Below are 17384 nucleotides of genomic sequence, written 5' to 3'. Positions count from 1 at the left end.
ACTAGAAAGAGACAGATAGGACACTCGGCATCCATCTCTCTCTTTGCCTCTATCACTTCCACTTACAGGCTTGTTCCCTCTATTCTTATATCTCTATGGAACATAGTGTAATGTTTCCATTGGAAAGTAGCAGGGAATTAGTTATATTTCCACCGACTTAAATTTGGTTCCACATCGCGTTAGATACGAATTAGAACCGGATCGAAGGTTTCGGTGGAAATTGTACTAGTGGCTGCTTGTAGCGGAGACTCAAGGGATCGATTGTATATCTCGAAATGTAGAGAGAATTATAAAAATGAGCAAATCCACTACGTGTTGACCAATGAAATTATAAATGTTCGAGTAAATTTGTTCACTTTTGTAATTCTTATTACGTTTTGGTATACATGATCGACCCCCCCCCCCATAATCAATAAAAAAAGAAATAAAAGTCAAAACAGTTCCGATCTAACGGGCCATTTAGTCGAGACTCGAATCTTATTCTGTTAAAACTCAAAACCCAATTAACCGATACTTATCTCACGAGCCTTACTAACTTCCAATTAGTTTCTCCCTGATCTCGCTAGATGGTGCTAGATAGGTCTGTTGACAGTGTTTAATTGCGTTCCATATTCGGCTTTGTTCTTAACGATTCCATACGCACATATACTTTCAATGAAACAAAATTTATCATGTCGAAATTTAATTGCAGTCTCCGCTATGATTCGCCACTGATTTTACTGAAAAGTCGAGGTTGTAATACGATTCGATGACAGATCAGCCGAATTTTTATTTTTCGAGTAAAACCCCAGACAACATAAAAGTTAAAACTGTGACATAAAACGTCTTAACGATACTTCATAGACATCTTACTTAAAAACGATCTTAAGACTTTTTAAAGATGTCTTAAAGACGTTTTATGTCCCGGTGGTTAAGTTTTGTGCTGTTTGGGACTATTCAACCGCAGATCGATTTTTTTACTTTCAAGTAATACGATTCAAGAACAGGATGAAAAGTCTTGTTGTTTTAAGATAATGCGAATTAACGCGGTGGATCTTCAAAGGAGCTTCCATCCCTTATCAGCATAGCCGAGTTAGATAAACCATTGTCTCCGATTTCTATTACTCGCCGAGACCTCGCAATTTCACTTTCGACTTGACGATTATGATGCGCGACCACGGTTTCCGATGAAGTGTGGGGAGAATTTTTAAGAAGATAAAACTGAAGCGAGCGTAATTGAAATGAGAATGAGAGAAGGTGCGCCACAGTGAACCAGTGAGCGGAAGAAGTCGCGAGACTTCCTCCTAATCAAATCGCCCAGCTTGAAGCCAACTTTTCTCCAACCTTCTTCGACGTAATCGAAACCACAGTTATCCCAGTCCACTCGTCACTTCCCGCGGGGACACCCGTTAGACGACTAATGAACATGAGTCACGCCTCTGCGGCTACGAAAGAGAAGCAGGGCCATGATTCTAGACAATAAAGCTGTTTAATGATGTAGTGCGCGTTCCGAGACACGCGGTCGGCGTCGCGAAAAACGTGCGCCGCGATCCCACATTCCGCACTCTCTCTCTCTCTCTCTCTCTTTCTTTCTCTCGTCAGAGATGCCAAATCAAGAAAAGCAAAGATATCGCATCGTGGGGCGCAAGTTTCTCAAATATTTTCCCCAGCAGGAAAAAATGAAACATGACCTTATCGAGAAGAGTCAGGGCAGGTACAAGGGAATCTCCCCACCGATTGTTTCTCGTCTATTGAATAGTTGTCTTTTAGGTACAGCTCCCTCGAGCAACGAGAAAGTTCGCTAGTTCAGTTCACGTTGAGCTCTCGTACAGTACGTGTCGTCTCTACGCAGTTTTGAATATCCCTTCTACTGTGTGTGTGTGTGTGTGTGTCGCAACACAAGGATTCACCGTGAACCGAAGCATCAGTCGTCATCGAGACCGCACTAATCATCCATCTCTTAATACCAAATCCGTCGGATATACGCAGTGGTGCGCCAAGAATCCTGCATTCTCTCGGTCGATCATCTCCTAGAAGAATTGCAAGCTGACGTTTGGTCAGGATCAATGAAACGGAACCGACTTCCTCAACTTGCCTTCTTCGTCCATGAAATCAATGTCGGATGAGTTCACAGAGTTACAATTCCTGGCCATATTATCAGACGCATTTTGATTTTTTAACAGAATACAGATTAGGAGGAGAAGAAAAGCTATTAATTTTATGTTTACTCAATTAGAATAATTTTCGATGTCAAACAGCGAGTTTTTACCTCTGCAACCTTCCGAGGTATCAAATCACTTGTTTTATCTGTAATTTTTGTAAACAATATAAATATTTTTCACCAAAAGAAATATTTTTTTAGTTAGTAAGCGAGGAATTTGAAGTTTCAATTCACGAATAAACAGAAATAAAACGAAATTTCAATTGACGTACAATCAAAATTCACGTCTGTCCTCGTTATTATCAACAATGCAACTAACGCGGTTTCATGCTTGTTCTAGGTCATTGTAACAGCCGAGTGAAGTGACGTCATGAAAAATATCTTTTATACAATAATGGTTCCTCAACTAATTATTATGAAATAATTCGATCGATAGACGAGCCGTATTATAAAGCTGGTCCTCAAAAGTCAGTGAAACGTAAAAAATCAAGGTGCGTCCAATAATACGGTCAGGAACGGTAAGTCTTCGGGATCGAAATTTCGCGAAAACTTGCAATCCGCAAGCGGAATCCTCTTTTGTCGCACGCGCGCATACACATTTTTCTCTCCTCATCGAGCGAATAACTCTTCTCTGAAAGACGGAAAGCTTTCCGAACGTAAAATGAGAAAGAACGATAAGAATTTTCTAAGATCCTTTGCATTGCCAGGAAAAGTTAAATTTCGAAAGTTAGATTTGCAGGGCGCTTTTTAACACCGTTATTTCGTCGTACCTGCGAGCGTATACCTTGCATCCGCTTTGTTACGCTCCAACGAAACCGGGATAACAATGCGCTTCCGTGGTGACTTAGGTGGGACAAAGAATTGCGGGATGATTATTCAGAAGTAGTGACTCAGTGTGCACGTATACGTACACACACACACACACACACACGTGGTGCATTAATTCCATGGAGTTCCGCGACTCGACAGTACGCGGCTGCGTCATGAGAGACTGTTATCAGTGCTTAGTCGCCGGTTATCTTACGTCAAATTAGCGCGTGCGCGCGCTCACGTAATTTATCGCAATTAAGTCACTCGTCGCTCGAGATTAACTAGAATTCTCGCGTCGATAGAAAAAATAATATCGATTTCAACGCGAGCCGATCGCGCAGAACGCTGTTTATTGATTTTTTTGCAGTCGGCCCGCGTTCGCCTTCTCTCCCGCTTTTGGCACCGTTTCAAATTCCCCGGACGCGCAATCTGTAATCCGTGAGATTTTATGGCAGCACGCGTGTGCGTGTGTGCGACATGCCCGAGTCTTTTTACTTATTATTCGTAACTTTATACTGGTCGCGTTTTTTGTGTATTCAGCTGCTGACTAACTGCGTAAATATCTCTCAGACGCAACATCCCGAGCGTGCGCGAGACTGAAACGTGCGGGCGGATTAATTGGATTTTTTCAGTTTCACTCGCTGTATCGCACCAAGACAGTCTCGAGAGTCAAAGATTATATTTTGGAAAATTATACTTTAGATTATTTTGAAAACTATGCGTCAAGAAGTCGAAAGCCACCCAAACAATACAAATGTCCAAAATCGGGACATGTCTTTTAAATATCTTCAAGTTGTCTTGAAGATATCATAATATAAGACATCTTTAACTCGTTTTTAAGACATGCCCAAGAGACATCTTATGTCTCGATTTTAGACATTGGTGTTGTCTGGACATTTGTATTCCGCGTGCGAATTTCTTTGCGTTTCTCTTTTCACAAGAGTCAGTTGCTACCTGCCCGAATCGCACGTCTGTTTTCTATCCCTGAACCAAGGCTGAACTTTGTTTCTTTCTCCTTCAAGTTAAACTACACACTTCTACCGCACTAACGGTAAAAAAATACAACCTGGTTCAGGAATACAAAACGTGATGAACGCACCTCCATCAGTTTCTCGTTTCCGTAATTTCCATTGGCGAGCAACGGTTACACGGTGCTACCGCGAACGCTATCGCGTTGCACACGTTTACGAAGGAAGGTGCGTCCGTTATGTGTGCGTGCGCGCACACGCCCCGATCGTGCTTTCCTTAAGCAAACGACACGCAGCATTCTCGAAGCTCTTTCGCGGTAGTCCACGGCGATGACTACAAGATAATGTAACGTTACAGCGCCAGTATGTTCGTGAACGCGCTCCGGTGAACGTGCTGCGTCCGCAAGAGAAAGACTCGCCGTCGCGACGTACGATCACGCGTGTGTCATTCTCTGATATGATATTTGACAACTATTTTCTACTTTATCTTCATTGTTTTTTATCTGACGAAATAGTGCAGTGAACAGATGTGAGTGTGGCATTGTCTGTTAAAAAGAACTTCGGGGGAAAAAGGGAGGAAAACGTGTCCGCCGATCATTCCGTCGGTTGTGCTCTCGACGGATCGATCGTGCCATCAATTACACGACGAGGGCCGACCGGAAGAAGGTAATTCGTCCTCGTGTTCAGCAAATCGTAGTCCGTGTGACGTGCGCATTGTTACTCTCCCGCGAATGCACGATGGATAATCCGGATAAAACGCGTGTACACGACGAGACAACACACGTGGTGGGCCGCAACGACGCGCCCGGAATTTTCAATTCTCCTTCGTCCCGGAGACGCGACGTGAGAGCATTCCCTTCTTCCTTTCCTTTTCTTTGCGATCGCGCGCGTGCCGAAATGTCCCGCGCGTGTCGCGTTTGCGTTCAAGCGATTCTGTGAATGTGCGACGAGAGCGGTGCCACGTACGGCGGAACGTCGTCGGTCGTCCTTTGACGCGCGAAGAGGGAAAAGTGAAAGGACCTCGTGCGTGCTTTCCGAGTTTCGCGACTCTAAAGTCCACACACGAGGCGGTGTAAAGTATACACGACGTCGCGCGATCGACGACTCGCGGATCTCTTTGTTTCGAATTATTCCGCGGAAGAGAGCGAGCGAACGAGTTCAAGTAGATGCGGTGATTAATACGAGAGAACGAGGATTGCCGTGTCGAATCGCGCGCGTATTCGATACACGGACAGCGCCAACTTCTTAAGGATACGAAATTGTTTCTCAATCGGTTTTCACTTCGGAAATTTCTACAGACGCGAGATCATACAGCTACCAGTAAAATGGCAGGTCCCTGTAATATTCCTAGAATATTATATGAATGTCATTCAGTATTGAAATAATATTCTTATAATATTCTAAGAATGTTATGTAATTTTTTTTTAATATTGTAGGAATGTGTTTCCATCGATGTTATATGTCCGCTTCACTATAATATTCTTGGCATATTATAAAAATCTTCTTAGAATATTGAAACAACGAATAATAATAATAACATAGAAAAAGATATATAAATAAAATACATATATATATATTATTTCGCTGTTCGCTGGCCGTTCGAGCGATCATGTCGTTATCACGAGAGTTACCTAATCGCGCATCGCTTCGTCATTATTACGCCGGCAGGTGTTTTTCACGATATAGTGATCGGCATTTCGTAATAGCAGCGCAATTTCGCAATAGTAAAATCAATACTGGCGCAACTTTCTGTGGAACGAACCACCGACGCGTGTCGATCGAGATTGAAGAGATCTCGCGATCTCTGTTGCAAGAGAAGAGAGCAAGTGAGTGAGACAGACGAACGAGCGCCTCTTTCAATTTCGAAATAATTCGACCGGCCGATCGGCGGTAGCGATGGCGACGCTCGGCGGGTCACGTGACCGTCTATCGATACCCTGTCAATTTTTGCGAGGAGCGCGGCGCACGTTTCGAACAGTCGACCGACTGGTCGTCGATCGCGATTTACACGGAGTTATTAATTTTATCTGGGAGTGCCGTTTCTTGCGATATGTCCACGATAAAATATCGCGGAACTAGTTCACCGTGCCGTATCAATCTGACTTCATCGGTTGGTCACTTTGCGAGTTCGCAACAACGCGTGTCCACGTTGGACGCGCGCCAACGTTTGCGCGTGCACGATACACGTGAAATGACACACTATACTGTCATACTCGGTGGAACACGATCGATGACACCGCCGTCGTATCGAGAGGAAAACACAATCGTAGGCAGTATCAGACGTCTGATAAGCGTATGTAGTACACCAGGGGTCATGTACGACAAAACATTGTAACTAGAGCTACTTGTACGAGTCTCAAACTTTACGCTTGCAATGCTTAAAGTAGAGAATCGTAGCAAATTGTATACTTATTTCAGTACGTTTGAGAACAGAGCGCAGACCGGTGAATAAATGATGATTTAATAACAATGATAAGACGAACGGTTCAATTTGCGACAAAATAACCTCATCGTGAAAATAAATTGATAAATTATTATAACAATATACATATATGTTAAGTACATAACGCTTATTTTGTTCATAAGTTGAAACATTTGGGATTCTAATTTATTAGATTTCTTTTAATTACGTTCCAAGGACAATAAATCTTTATTCCAAGTCGAGAGCACGCTTTGAGAAAGATACGCTCCTGTTGGCTCAAGTATCGATTTTAACGCCGTGGAACGTGCCTCTGTGCCGCTTCGCGTACTCAACGCGCGCGTGAAAGAGTTAATTGATTTCTTCGCTTATTTCTTACATTGAAAGATTGTCTTATCCCGCGTTTGGTACATGCTCGTCTCTCTCTCTCTCTCTCTCTCCCCCCTCTCTTTTTCCCTCGATCGAGCATTTTTCTGCGAATGTACCGACTTTCGCGAGAGCACCCTGTAAACGCGTAACATTCCTAGAATATTATATGAATTATTGTTAAATATTAAAATAATATTCTAAGAATATGCCCAGAATATTGTATAATATTAAATAATATTACGCGCTTATAGGGCATTAGCTCGGCTCGCGACGGTACGCGATGGGTGACGCAGCGGAAGTTCAGGGCAAGTTAATTACGCTCGGGTCGAGGCGATCGCGCACCTGGTGAATGGTTTTAACGGGTGGCAACCGAAACGGCCCGCGACCCTCCTCGTCGATTCTCGTCGATTGAACAATTGCGAAGGCCCGCGAGCGAGCGAGGGAGCCCCCGCATACGCATTCCAACGAATTAACTTTAAATGGCCCGCGGGAGGGCCGGCTTTTGCTCCCGCGAAGCTCGACACGTGCGTCGAAAGCCAACTTGAGTAAACTTTTGAACGAACGCCTATTTTAGAAGCGCGTGCGAACCTCCTCTCTGTTCCGGCAACTCTTCTCGCCGAGTTTCTTCGTTCGAGAGAAACGTATACAAATGCGCGCACGCGATGCAGATCTCGTCTACTGCTGCACTCGGGGAAATGTTTTGCTGGTTCAACTAGAATTTCGTTTGACATATCGAACGTTTAGAAATCTCATTATCGGCTTGACGAGTTTTACAAATCGCAAAATTACGGATGACCGTCGATAAAGCGTTGATTAGTGAGAACGATAGATAAGCGACGAATAAGAGTAGTATCTAATCACATCTCGGAAACGATAACCAGTTAACAGTCCCAAATAAAGATACGCACGAAGAAAAGGAAATTGGTTGAATTTACGTGACGATGAATGGACCAAGCGCGTTTCGACGGGAGAAAACAGAATTTCTGTTTTTTTAAGGTAGTTCTATCGTAGAGTGGCGGATTTTCAATGGCGATATTAAAGAACCTCTGCATAAGATTATTATTTATTGAAAAAAAAAAACTTCCTTTTGACTTTACTTAACTATTTAACTAATAAATTAATTATTATTTTGAGTGAAATTAAGAGAAATATACACGCAATATTATAAACAGAGATATTATGCTACAGCTATCTTAAAAGACTGAATTGGTTCATAAGAAAACGAAATTCTGTCTTCTTCAGTCGAAACGCGCTCGAATTATTTATTGTCCCGTTAATTCAACTACTCTTTTTTCCATGCGGACTATGAAAATATGAAAATGTCGAATGCGTCATGCTCGTCGCATAGGAAAGAGGTATTGCAATTCGAGCGATTGTCCACTTACGTCTACGTACAACGTTTCGGTACACGTGAAATCCGGATTAGACGCGAGGATATATTTTGACACGGCGGCTATTTCGAACGCGACTTGACGCGGCGAGGGCGAGACCGATACGCTTATTTTTAGAAATGTCCAATGTTATTAACCTTTGACCGCATCGATAGCGAGATATCCGTTGTAAATACACGTTCCTCGGACACACTTATCCACTTTTTTTATCCACACGTGGAAGTCGATCTGTTACTTCGATCGAACATGGAAGATCGATGATGCCGTCCGTAAAGAATGTACACAGAGACGACGCGACGCATACCTTTGGAATTCCGTGTCTCCGTTTATTGACACTCGTCAAACGTCACCGATTTCTCGACGGGCATGCGTACGTCAACGTGAACGATTTCACGCTTTACATTATAATTAGCGTCACGTGTCGGGGCGGAATCGTTCGAGAAAGGAGTCAAATACACTTTAATGGCTGTTTCTTGTTAATAACGCTTCAAAAATAGTGATATATAATAATAATAACATCACAAGATTCTCGTCTGTCAATATTGATTATGAATGAATATTTGAAAAAACAAACGAATCGCTCACACTCGGTAGAGAACACGACTTGACATTTACGCTATTCAGCTATCCAGGAAATACCTCTCGTTACACTCTAACGTCCAATCCAACAAATTAACGAGCACTTTTCTCTCCTGTTCCTCCGCAGACATTATGAAGAGGACGGAGATCAACATTGTCCCGAGCATGCAGCCGACGTGTTCCACTCGCACGGATAACACTCAAATTCCGGTGCCTATAACATCGCGTTTGCTCAAGGACTCAGAAAGCATTCCTCCGAAACAGAAATTCTCCGAAAACAGGATCCATGACGGGATGAGCGTGGCCGCTCGCAGGGCACATCTCGAGAAGCAGAATTCCCCTGTACAGCTGACGTCGCGCAACAATAATCTGTCGACGTCCAGCATCGAGAAGAAACGACCAGAGACAAAAAAGATGCAATGGCCCGTGTCCGCGACATACGATCCCAATCAAAGGCGCAGATGGATTTCTCAACCAATCAACGGCAAACTTCACACATACGAAGGTAATTTTTCCTTTATTTTTTAATTCACGAGAGTGTAGCAAAAAATATTTGAAAAATTTTCACAAAACTCTCAAAGCGGCATTAAATATTTGAAATTCCTTCGAATTTATAAGAACGACTACGTCAATGTACAGAAGTGTTGCAGATTAAAAAGATTCTCTTCACTTTAGACAGAAATGGTATTTACCATTATCGGCAAAGATGTAGGCCTATATATATAATACGATGCCGAATATTTCATTAAATATTATATTAAATGAAATTTCATTAAATATATATCGAACTGACTGATTTGTAAGATTGATTAAATAAATCTTGTTACTTTTTGGAAATGGGGTAATTGGCCTTCATTTTGGACCCTTCAAGGTGGCCTGATTCCTTAAGATAAAGAGACTGACTCACACGATTATTATTTCTAACGTGGCTCGTACTTATATATTCAAATCGACAAAATCGAGATTCCCCTTGTTATTTTTTAACACCCTTCTTCATCGAGTGCGAATGCGATAAGCGAACCTGCTCGACGACAAGTTAGTGCCAATGCGATTGCAAGATTTCCCTTGACGGAGGCTCTTAAATGATGAAAAGTGCGTGTCGTGCGAATACAGTTCACGGACGATCGACCGGGTAGTCGTGCAGTCGATTATCGCGTCGTGATTCACTTTTGCACATGAAATGACAGCGATGACGCTTTATTAGTCATACCGTGTTTATACGCACGACAGAGAGTATAAATTGACATAGATAATACGTTATTGGTTGCGAGTCATTCCTGCGGAGATTTATATTCTAAAGACGAGTTGTTGTCGATCGACGAAAGCCGGTGTCGTCGATCGAACTCACAACACGTGCGAGGCAAACTAAAAAATAAACGTAGCAGATGAAAAAAACATATTGTGCAGAGAATTATGTTTTGCTTCCTCGGAAGCGCATCCTCAGATTCAAATGTAAATTAGGTAATTAAACGACTGTCGCCTTGCTGGAAGCGATGCATGCATAATGCAGCACGATGCGTCAGAGTTTCATTCTCGATCAAGGTCCTAGATCGAGAGGCATAAATGTGTAACATCTGGATTACACCAATGAAAAGACAGATGGTGTTTCTTATATCCACGCTGAGAAAAAGGAAGAATCAATGAAATTTTGCTTAAACGAGTAAAATTCGAACATAACGTCTCTGGAAAAAATAATATGGTTGCTGTAATGAGTTATCGATTGATTCAACGATTGAACGATTCGATCAATAATTGTATCGCGACGCAAAATATTGCTGCACCAGCGCGTAATTTGTTCAGTGGAGACGATATTTTCTTTACTGGATGATTGTCGATCTTGTCGATCTAGCCGCTATTTTTTTGTCAATGTAAGGAACGTGTCGATTATTAATACTTTACAAAATGTCGGTGTCATCGATGCACGATAAAAATATGAACGATCGCAACAACTCGTAAATCTCCCGTGAGTTTTGCGCTTCGAGTAATCGACAAGCAATCACACGGCTCGCTCCTTGATAATTGACGGTTGATTTTGTAGCGAACCAAGAGCACGCGAGCCTGCAGAGGAAATATCAACAATTGCAGAGGGAAAACAGTACACTGCAGGCGCAATTGCAGGAGAAGGAACAGAAGCTGCTGAAGATGCGAACAGGTGCGCACATTCAATCGGTCGATTAGTTACGACGCGAATAAATGTTAATCTTAAATTATTGGTCCTCACGCGCTCGACTTTTCCCTTCCTTTGTAGTTTCCGAAGCGCTGTGCAAAGAATACGAGCAAATGAAGACTCAATACGACGTAGAGACGAATGCGATGCACAAAGCAATGCAACAGGCGTCTCAGGTGATCCACCAGTTGCGACTTTAATTATAATCGACAAAGTTAATATAGTAAAATAATAAAATTCGACAAAATAGGTATAAGCTACTACTATAAGCGCTATTATCGTGTCCTGAAATGCGCCGGTATGCTTTCAGTGGTATAGGCAAAATCGCGAGCTCAAGCGAAGATCTCAAATCATCGCGCAAAAGTTTCTGCACACCCATCCGGAGCAATCGCTGGACTTCGACGTGACTGACGAAGTGGACTCGAACTTCGAGGATTTGGACCAGCTGAGGCAAACGGTGAAGGGTAAGCGTGATTGCAATTGAGTCGTAACTTTGGTCCTATGTTTAAACCTTTAATTCTACAACACGGTATAGCAGGTTAGCAAAATAGATTTATCTCAATTCTAATAATATAATTTATTACTTTGACTCTGACAATGTTTTAATATCAAAGTAGGTTGCTAAAGCATTGAAATTAAATCTGTAGAATTAAAGATTCAAAAAACGAAGTTTTTATTAGTTTCTAAGCCACCTAAGTAGCATCAAAACTTCGACTCGGGATGCTTCCGTTCTGTATCTTTCCTTCTTTTTGGACATTACGAGCGAAGATCGGTTCGGCTTGAGTCGATGATAAGTTCAGCAATTTCTCTTCCCTCCAAATTACCATCTATCTCATTTCGCGAGAGAAAACGATAAAAAACATACGATCATTGTGGAAAATATCACTGAGAGAACGACGGTGGTTAACAACCGGCCCGTGAACCCGCTTGCAGAACTGAGCGGCGAAATAGCACGGCTCCAGACGGAACTTCATTCCGCCCGGCTTCAGGAATTCGAAGCACAGGAGCAGGTGACGCATCTGACCACGCAGCTGGAGGAGGAGAGGGCCCTCCGGCAAAAAGGTAAAAAAAGCACAATGCCCCGTAATCTCGCACGGTGAAGCACGCCGAACCCATCGATTCGTCTCTGTCGCAGGCGATGAGAAAATTAACGAGTTGGAGGTGTACAAGGAGAACATGGAGAGGGTCACGAAAATGATGGCTATGGAGGTGCAGGCCCTGAAGACGCAGTGCGATCGTGAAAGGGAAAACGCGAAGATTTACAAGAAAGAGGCCGAAAAGGTGCGTCGTCATCCCCTTCCGATTTAATCCCCTGTGAGGTACACGAATTGTCGTTTTGCTCATACAAATGATCCCTGTTACAATTTACTAGCTGGAATAAAAAATAAATTCTCGCAAATTCCCAAAAGCTCTCGATAGAAAAAATCGAACGAAGAATGCGCGGAAAAATGATAGTTTGGTTGAATTTATCTGAAATGGACAAACGTTCTTACGAGTCAAATTCAGTTCTTATAATTCCAGAAATTCTGTTTCCTACGACCAAAACGCGGTTCGCTTCGTTCATTTCAAGTCAAATTCAAACAAACTGTTTTATCCGTGTTATATATGTTGACTTTCCGAGACGCGTCAGAGAAAATCGCAACAATTATAAATCATTCCGACCACATAATAATCCTGATTAACTCGGTACGTACGATTAGGTACAAAAAGAACGGAACGTCTTGGCACACCAAAGCGCACTTCTCATGGCTGAGGTCGGAGACGACCCAAACGGAAGACTGTTGAGCGTGTTGCAAGAGGTGGAGTCCCTGAAGAGGCAGCTGGAGGAGAAGCAGCAGAGCCACGCGTCTCAGGTGCAGATGTTGCAGGAGAAATTGGAGGAGAAAGAGTCGAACGTGGAGTTCGAGATAGTCGAGGAGAAACTGAAACTCGCGGAGTCCGAACTGGAGATGGTGCTTCAGAGGGCCGAGAAGGCCGAGAAATCGGTGGAGGAGCTCGAGAGCGTCGTGTGTTCATTGAAGCAGCAAGTCAGCGAGTTGGAGGAGAAAGCCTCGAGACCGCCGCCGCCACCGCCACCTCCGCCGCCGCCGCCGATGTTGGCGCCCGGTCAATCGACGATAAAACTGCTGACCAGAGAAAAATCGGCTGCGGAACGCACGGCCATAAGCGAAATGGAGAGCATGCTCGGTATCGCGCCGAAGAAAACGCCTACGATTGCGCAACAACCTGGTAATTATGTTGATTCGTTATTTCCTCGTGAATTATTAGATGTACAAATTAATTCGGTCACCTTTACACTCAATGTCCTGTAACTCTGGTTCAATTTAAAATTTTTTCCCTGTCCTACGGTGATTCGAAAGTCAGCCAGCCTTGAGCTTTAAGAAGTACTACAATAGTCGACGGCCTTGCCGATGTAACCTCAGAAGACAGTAGTTCTCACGATGTTATTCGAAAAGAAGGTAGGATGGAGTAAAGTTCATAGAAAATAATGGAAATTCTGTCAAACATTAAACTTGTACTGGACTCTTCGTAAATTGAAACTTTGAATTTCATGAAAAAAAAAAAGCACCGAATTAATTTGTATACCTAACAGATTACAACGCGATCATCACTCATTGGTTACGAGAAAGTTACGTAATTCGCTCGATACTTATACGACACATATCCGGTATTTTTAGTGATCGACGATATCATCAATCAGATCAAAGGCGGACGTTTTACGCTGAAACAAACAGACGTAAGTACCGGACTGTATAAATATCCAAATGTATATGACGTAAAGATGTCGGGGAGACTTTCCAATCTCGGCCGAGCATCTCTGGGAAATTCACTTTTCTTTCGGCGGGTTCTCCGTTCGGGTTGTTTGGGCAAAGTGCAATATTTCCTTCGACAAGCTCTAAGTGTACACGTATGCTGAGCGAGATTGTTGATTTTAGAAACAAAGAGAAGAGGAGCGGAGGAGACGGCAGGAAGCAGAGAGCGCACCGCCAGCGGTCTCCGAGATGTTGAATATTCTTGGTACTATGAGGCGGAGAGCCAAGCCGATGAGGCAGACGATCAAACCGCCGGATGCAATGTCCTAATAAAACCAAAGCTGCCCGCGAAACGGAAGCAATTTACGATTCCAAAAATGTCCGTCGAGTCTCTCAAGTGATTGACCTAAATATATATATATATATATGTTATTACTATTATTATATTCTAGCAAGATATATATATCTCTGTTATCTTACATGTGCATTCATTTTACATACATATGTATATATATGTGTAGGTTTACCTTGCTCAATCGGAATTCGCGCAAAGTCTGTTTTTATATTCGACAGTGGAAGTGAACTTTTTATACCACTGTATGAAAGTGTGTTCGAAGTGTGAGACGAAATCTCTTGTGAAAAGACCGAAGTGGAATATTTCGCTGTATGTAACATTTTAACGTCGGACGAAATAAAGCCGGAGAAATATGAGAGTGGACGGAAAATACATGGAGACAGTTTGCAGTAAGCGTTATGTAGAAGGTGTATTATTACATAAAGCTTCGTACACGTGCTGTCACAATTATACGTCGTCGTACGCAAGGTATAAAAGAAATTGTCTCTGAGAAGCACATCCCTTCCTCCCGTACTATTGCGAGAAGGAAGTTACGCGGGGAAGGGTGAATCGAAGCCGTATCATCGTCGATGCTACTCCCACTCGCGTATACGAGATTAAGAAAGCTGACTTTTTATTTTGTCGATAATCGATTGCAATTTCGAGGCTTCGAAAAGGAGAACGCGCCTGTAAGGTACCATCTCGTCGTCGGTTTCGGTCCACATGCCGGACAGACCGGTGTCCGAGTCCTTCTCCACGGAGAATTCGAAACTGACGGTAGCCTCTTCCGCGAAGATCTCCTCCTCTCGATTGCTCCACAAAATAGCAGGCTCGTTGTCGGCGTTCTTGTTCTTGTTTCTCGCTTTCCTGCCGATCTTCTTGCTATCCTCCCACTTGTACAGCTTGCAGATGAGTATGTAGTAGGAGAAGTTAAACGGCATGTTTTTGTTGTTGGCGCGCTTCACCTCGGAGACCAGATTCTCGAGTAACGGCACCGCAATTTGCGCCGGAATGTTGACGAATCTCTCGTTAATGAGCAAACCTAACTGTGACGCGTCGTTCTCCAGCACGTTCTTTATCATGGCGTTGGCCGCATCCGTGGCGTGCTCGCTCGCTAATTGCTTCAAAAGATCTCTGAGCTGTTGTATGCACGGAAGGTTCTGAAAGGAAGAAAACAATGTTCTCGTGTGAGAAGGATTGCTTAAGGCTGATCGAAGAGTGAGTTTTTCAGAATACAAGAATAATCACGCATCATTTTTAATTTCTCTCACCTGCCTGTCTGAGACATTAATAACAGTCGTGATACCAAACACATCGTTAACATCATCGTCATCATCGTCCGATTCTTCCATGTCGCTGGACTGTTTAACAACGGAGCCCACGTAATTTTGAGATATTATTAAATCTGTAAGTCCACCTAAGTCAATATGAGCTTTGAGGAAGAGCTGTTGCAGCAATATTTTGATCCCATGATAATCTGGATCCTGCGGATTGCGGCCCTCGAAGTCCACTTGAATCTCCATTCCCTAAAATTGTCATTAATCATATCAAGTCGTATTATTTTTTCTTGCTCGCATGTCTGAAGTCAATTAGAATCTATGATGAAATGTAAAAAATACGAATAATTCATATGGGAAATTATAAAATTAAACATAATACATACCTTAGTGTTACAACAAATTATAACAATGCAACGTTACTCACATGTGACTAATAGACAGTAAACGTGTTAGATGCCCGACCAAACAACGGACAAAAACCCGATAAGCAGGATGATTAATATTATCCTACTAATATCGCTTCAGCCCCTATCGAACGAGGACCATTCGGGCTGGAGTGACAGCTGAGCGACGAACGTTCGTTTCATGCACGAGATCACGCGCGTGTCGAGCCATCATTTCCATTCTTTTCGTGATGCGCTCCGGTCGCATCGACGAGAATAAGATAAACTGAACGACCAACGGAATGAAAACTGAACTTGCGGCGCAGGGAAGCGACCGCGTGGTCGTTGTTGTTGGGGTTAACTCGTCCGGTATCGCGATATATCGTGCGGAATACAAATAATTGTCTCACCCACCTGCTCATCCCCGTCATCCTCGCATACTGACGAGTCTCGGTCCTCCTCGTCGTCGCGTTCCTCGTGCAAATTTCCCGGGATATCACGTTTTTTCGCCGGAGCGGCCATTGCGACAGTACTATCGAACACGATGGTGCATCAGTGACTGATGCATTTCGTCAGGTTATACGACGATCTGTCGGTAAACCAGTTACCGTACTGACCATCATACAGGTGGACTCGAATCGCTTCGTTCTGCGGATAAAACGGGCGCGTGATTGCCACTCCCACCGTAGAGTGGCGCCACTCACGCGTTTCGAAGCTTCGCGATCGCGCACGCAAAAAAGGCTGTTACGCTCGCTTAAACGTCGCGTCGTGTGTTAATTTATGCGAGTCCGAGTTCTAACGCAAATGGCAAGCATTCGCACCGGTGGTCGCGGCTATTCGAGGATGCAGCTTGCGTCACATATGGTAAATATGGATTAGAGTTGTTTTATGGTGAGACAGACCAATTGTCTTTATATTTTACTGCACTGATTTCGTATAACCTACGAGAGGCAATTTCACAAAACAATGGTTGATTTGCTCTTTTTACATCGCATCACATCCTCATGATAGTCTCGCGCATTACACGAATCGGCTTACGAAGTAACTTTCATAATTTTTGCTTCGATTTCTATCACAAGGTAATTCTTTCCATACCTGGAATATCAAAATTCATCCTCTCAAATCGAAGACTTAAGCTTCTCTCTCTAACTCTATGGTTAACTCGTCATCTTATGTTAACAAGTAAAAAGAAAAGTCGTGGAATTCCGATTTTTGTGAAAATAATAACATATTCTAACGATAAAATGATCGACGAAAGATGGCAAGTTTACACAAGCTCTTGTCACTCGCGCTACCTCTGAATGAGTGTAAACACAAGTCTCTAAAGCAAAAAACTCTAGCAGACCATCGCTAAGAAACATTACATACTTCGATAAACGAAGTGTTAGCAAGCCTCGTTCCTCGTACCAGAGCTCTTTCACAAAGTTTGCGTGTGAAATGAATCAATGTATTCTGTACTGAAAGAGTCGTCATCGAGAGGAGCGGGTACGATCGTAGCTCGCAGCTGCTCGTTCGAACAATATTGAAAAATCGTACAGCAAAAGAGGCTCGAGCGGCGGGAAGGGCGATTGAGGGAGCGCGCGGCAAAATTCAAATTTCCGCGACAGTCGATCGCGTGCAGCGAAGCGAGGCCGTCCCGCCCGTTGTCGGCGCTGCAACGCCGAAATTCGATTAAAGTTCTCGCGCATGGGCCGAAGGAAATGCCGTTTTCTCGAATTTCCCGGAGTCTGTCAGGTGGCACCACGGCGTACGTCGGTCCGGGCGCTACGTCAGGCGACCGTACTACGACAC

General features: G+C 43.3%; 2 protein-coding genes across 7 annotated transcripts; one reads left to right on the top strand and one right to left on the bottom strand.

The window, feature by feature from the left end:
- Nucleotides 1-1481: 1481 nt before the first annotated feature.
- On the top strand, nucleotides 1482-14309 carry LOC106741104 (shootin-1). 6 transcript variants are annotated; one of them, XM_014612760.1, is made up of 12 exons: nucleotides 1785-2096; nucleotides 2481-2658; nucleotides 4434-4584; nucleotides 8804-9181; nucleotides 10715-10828; nucleotides 10925-11019; nucleotides 11154-11307; nucleotides 11777-11905; nucleotides 11979-12124; nucleotides 12544-13072; nucleotides 13522-13580; nucleotides 13780-14309. In XM_014612760.1, the coding sequence occupies exons 4-12, from the start codon at nucleotides 8809-8811 to the stop codon at nucleotides 13924-13926; spliced, it is 1746 nt and encodes a 581-aa protein (XP_014468246.1). In that variant the 5' UTR covers nucleotides 1785-2096; nucleotides 2481-2658; nucleotides 4434-4584; nucleotides 8804-8808; the 3' UTR covers nucleotides 13927-14309. The 6 variants fall into 6 exon arrangements, with proteins under 6 accessions (XP_014468248.1, XP_014468246.1, XP_014468244.1 ...); XM_014612758.1 differs by having other exon boundaries at nucleotides 1785-2265; XM_014612762.1 differs by lacking the exons at nucleotides 1785-2096; nucleotides 2481-2658 and adding an exon at nucleotides 1482-1693.
- A 32-nt stretch (nucleotides 14310-14341) lies between these two features.
- On the bottom strand, nucleotides 14342-16160 carry LOC106741105 (protein BCCIP homolog). Its single transcript, XM_014612764.1, has 3 exons — nucleotides 16008-16160; nucleotides 15202-15456; nucleotides 14342-15090 (listed from the first exon to the last, which is right to left on the bottom strand). Exons 1-3 carry the CDS (start codon nucleotides 16113-16115, stop codon nucleotides 14548-14550), a joined length of 906 nt encoding a protein of 301 aa, XP_014468250.1. The 5' UTR covers nucleotides 16116-16160; the 3' UTR covers nucleotides 14342-14547.
- Nucleotides 16161-17384: the final 1224 nt, after the last annotated feature.

The sequence above is a fragment of the Dinoponera quadriceps genome, unplaced genomic scaffold, assembly GCF_001313825.1.
Source record: "Dinoponera quadriceps isolate SergipeBrazil2010 unplaced genomic scaffold, ASM131382v1 scaffold367, whole genome shotgun sequence".
Lineage (NCBI taxonomy): Eukaryota > Metazoa > Arthropoda > Insecta > Hymenoptera > Formicidae > Dinoponera > Dinoponera quadriceps.
Note: the sequence above shows the minus strand (reverse complement) of the source record. Positions and strands in the feature narration are given on the sequence as shown.

What these genes read in the sequence shown, in the direction of transcription:
- LOC106741105 (XM_014612764.1), bottom strand. Translation starts at nt 16,115, where the DNA reads ATGGCCGCTCCGGCGAAAAAACGTGATATCCCGGGAAATTTGCACGAG. An exon ending in AGGATGACGGGGATGAGCAG is followed by an intron (nt 15,457 to 16,007) that starts GTGGGTGAGACA and finishes TGACAATTTTAG; the next exon opens with GGAATGGAGATTCAAGTGGA. An exon ending in TTAATGTCTCAGACAGGCAG is followed by an intron (nt 15,091 to 15,201) that starts GTGAGAGAAATT and finishes TCTTCCTTTCAG; the next exon opens with AACCTTCCGTGCATACAACA.
- LOC106741104 (XM_014612762.1), top strand. Translation starts at nt 8,809, where the DNA reads ATGAAGAGGACGGAGATCAACATTGTCCCGAGCATGCAGCCGACGTGT. An exon ending in GCTGCTGAAGATGCGAACAG is followed by an intron (nt 10,829 to 10,924) that starts GTGCGCACATTC and finishes CTTCCTTTGTAG; the next exon opens with TTTCCGAAGCGCTGTGCAAA. An exon ending in TACGATTGCGCAACAACCTG is followed by an intron (nt 13,073 to 13,521) that starts GTAATTATGTTG and finishes CGGTATTTTTAG; the next exon opens with TGATCGACGATATCATCAAT.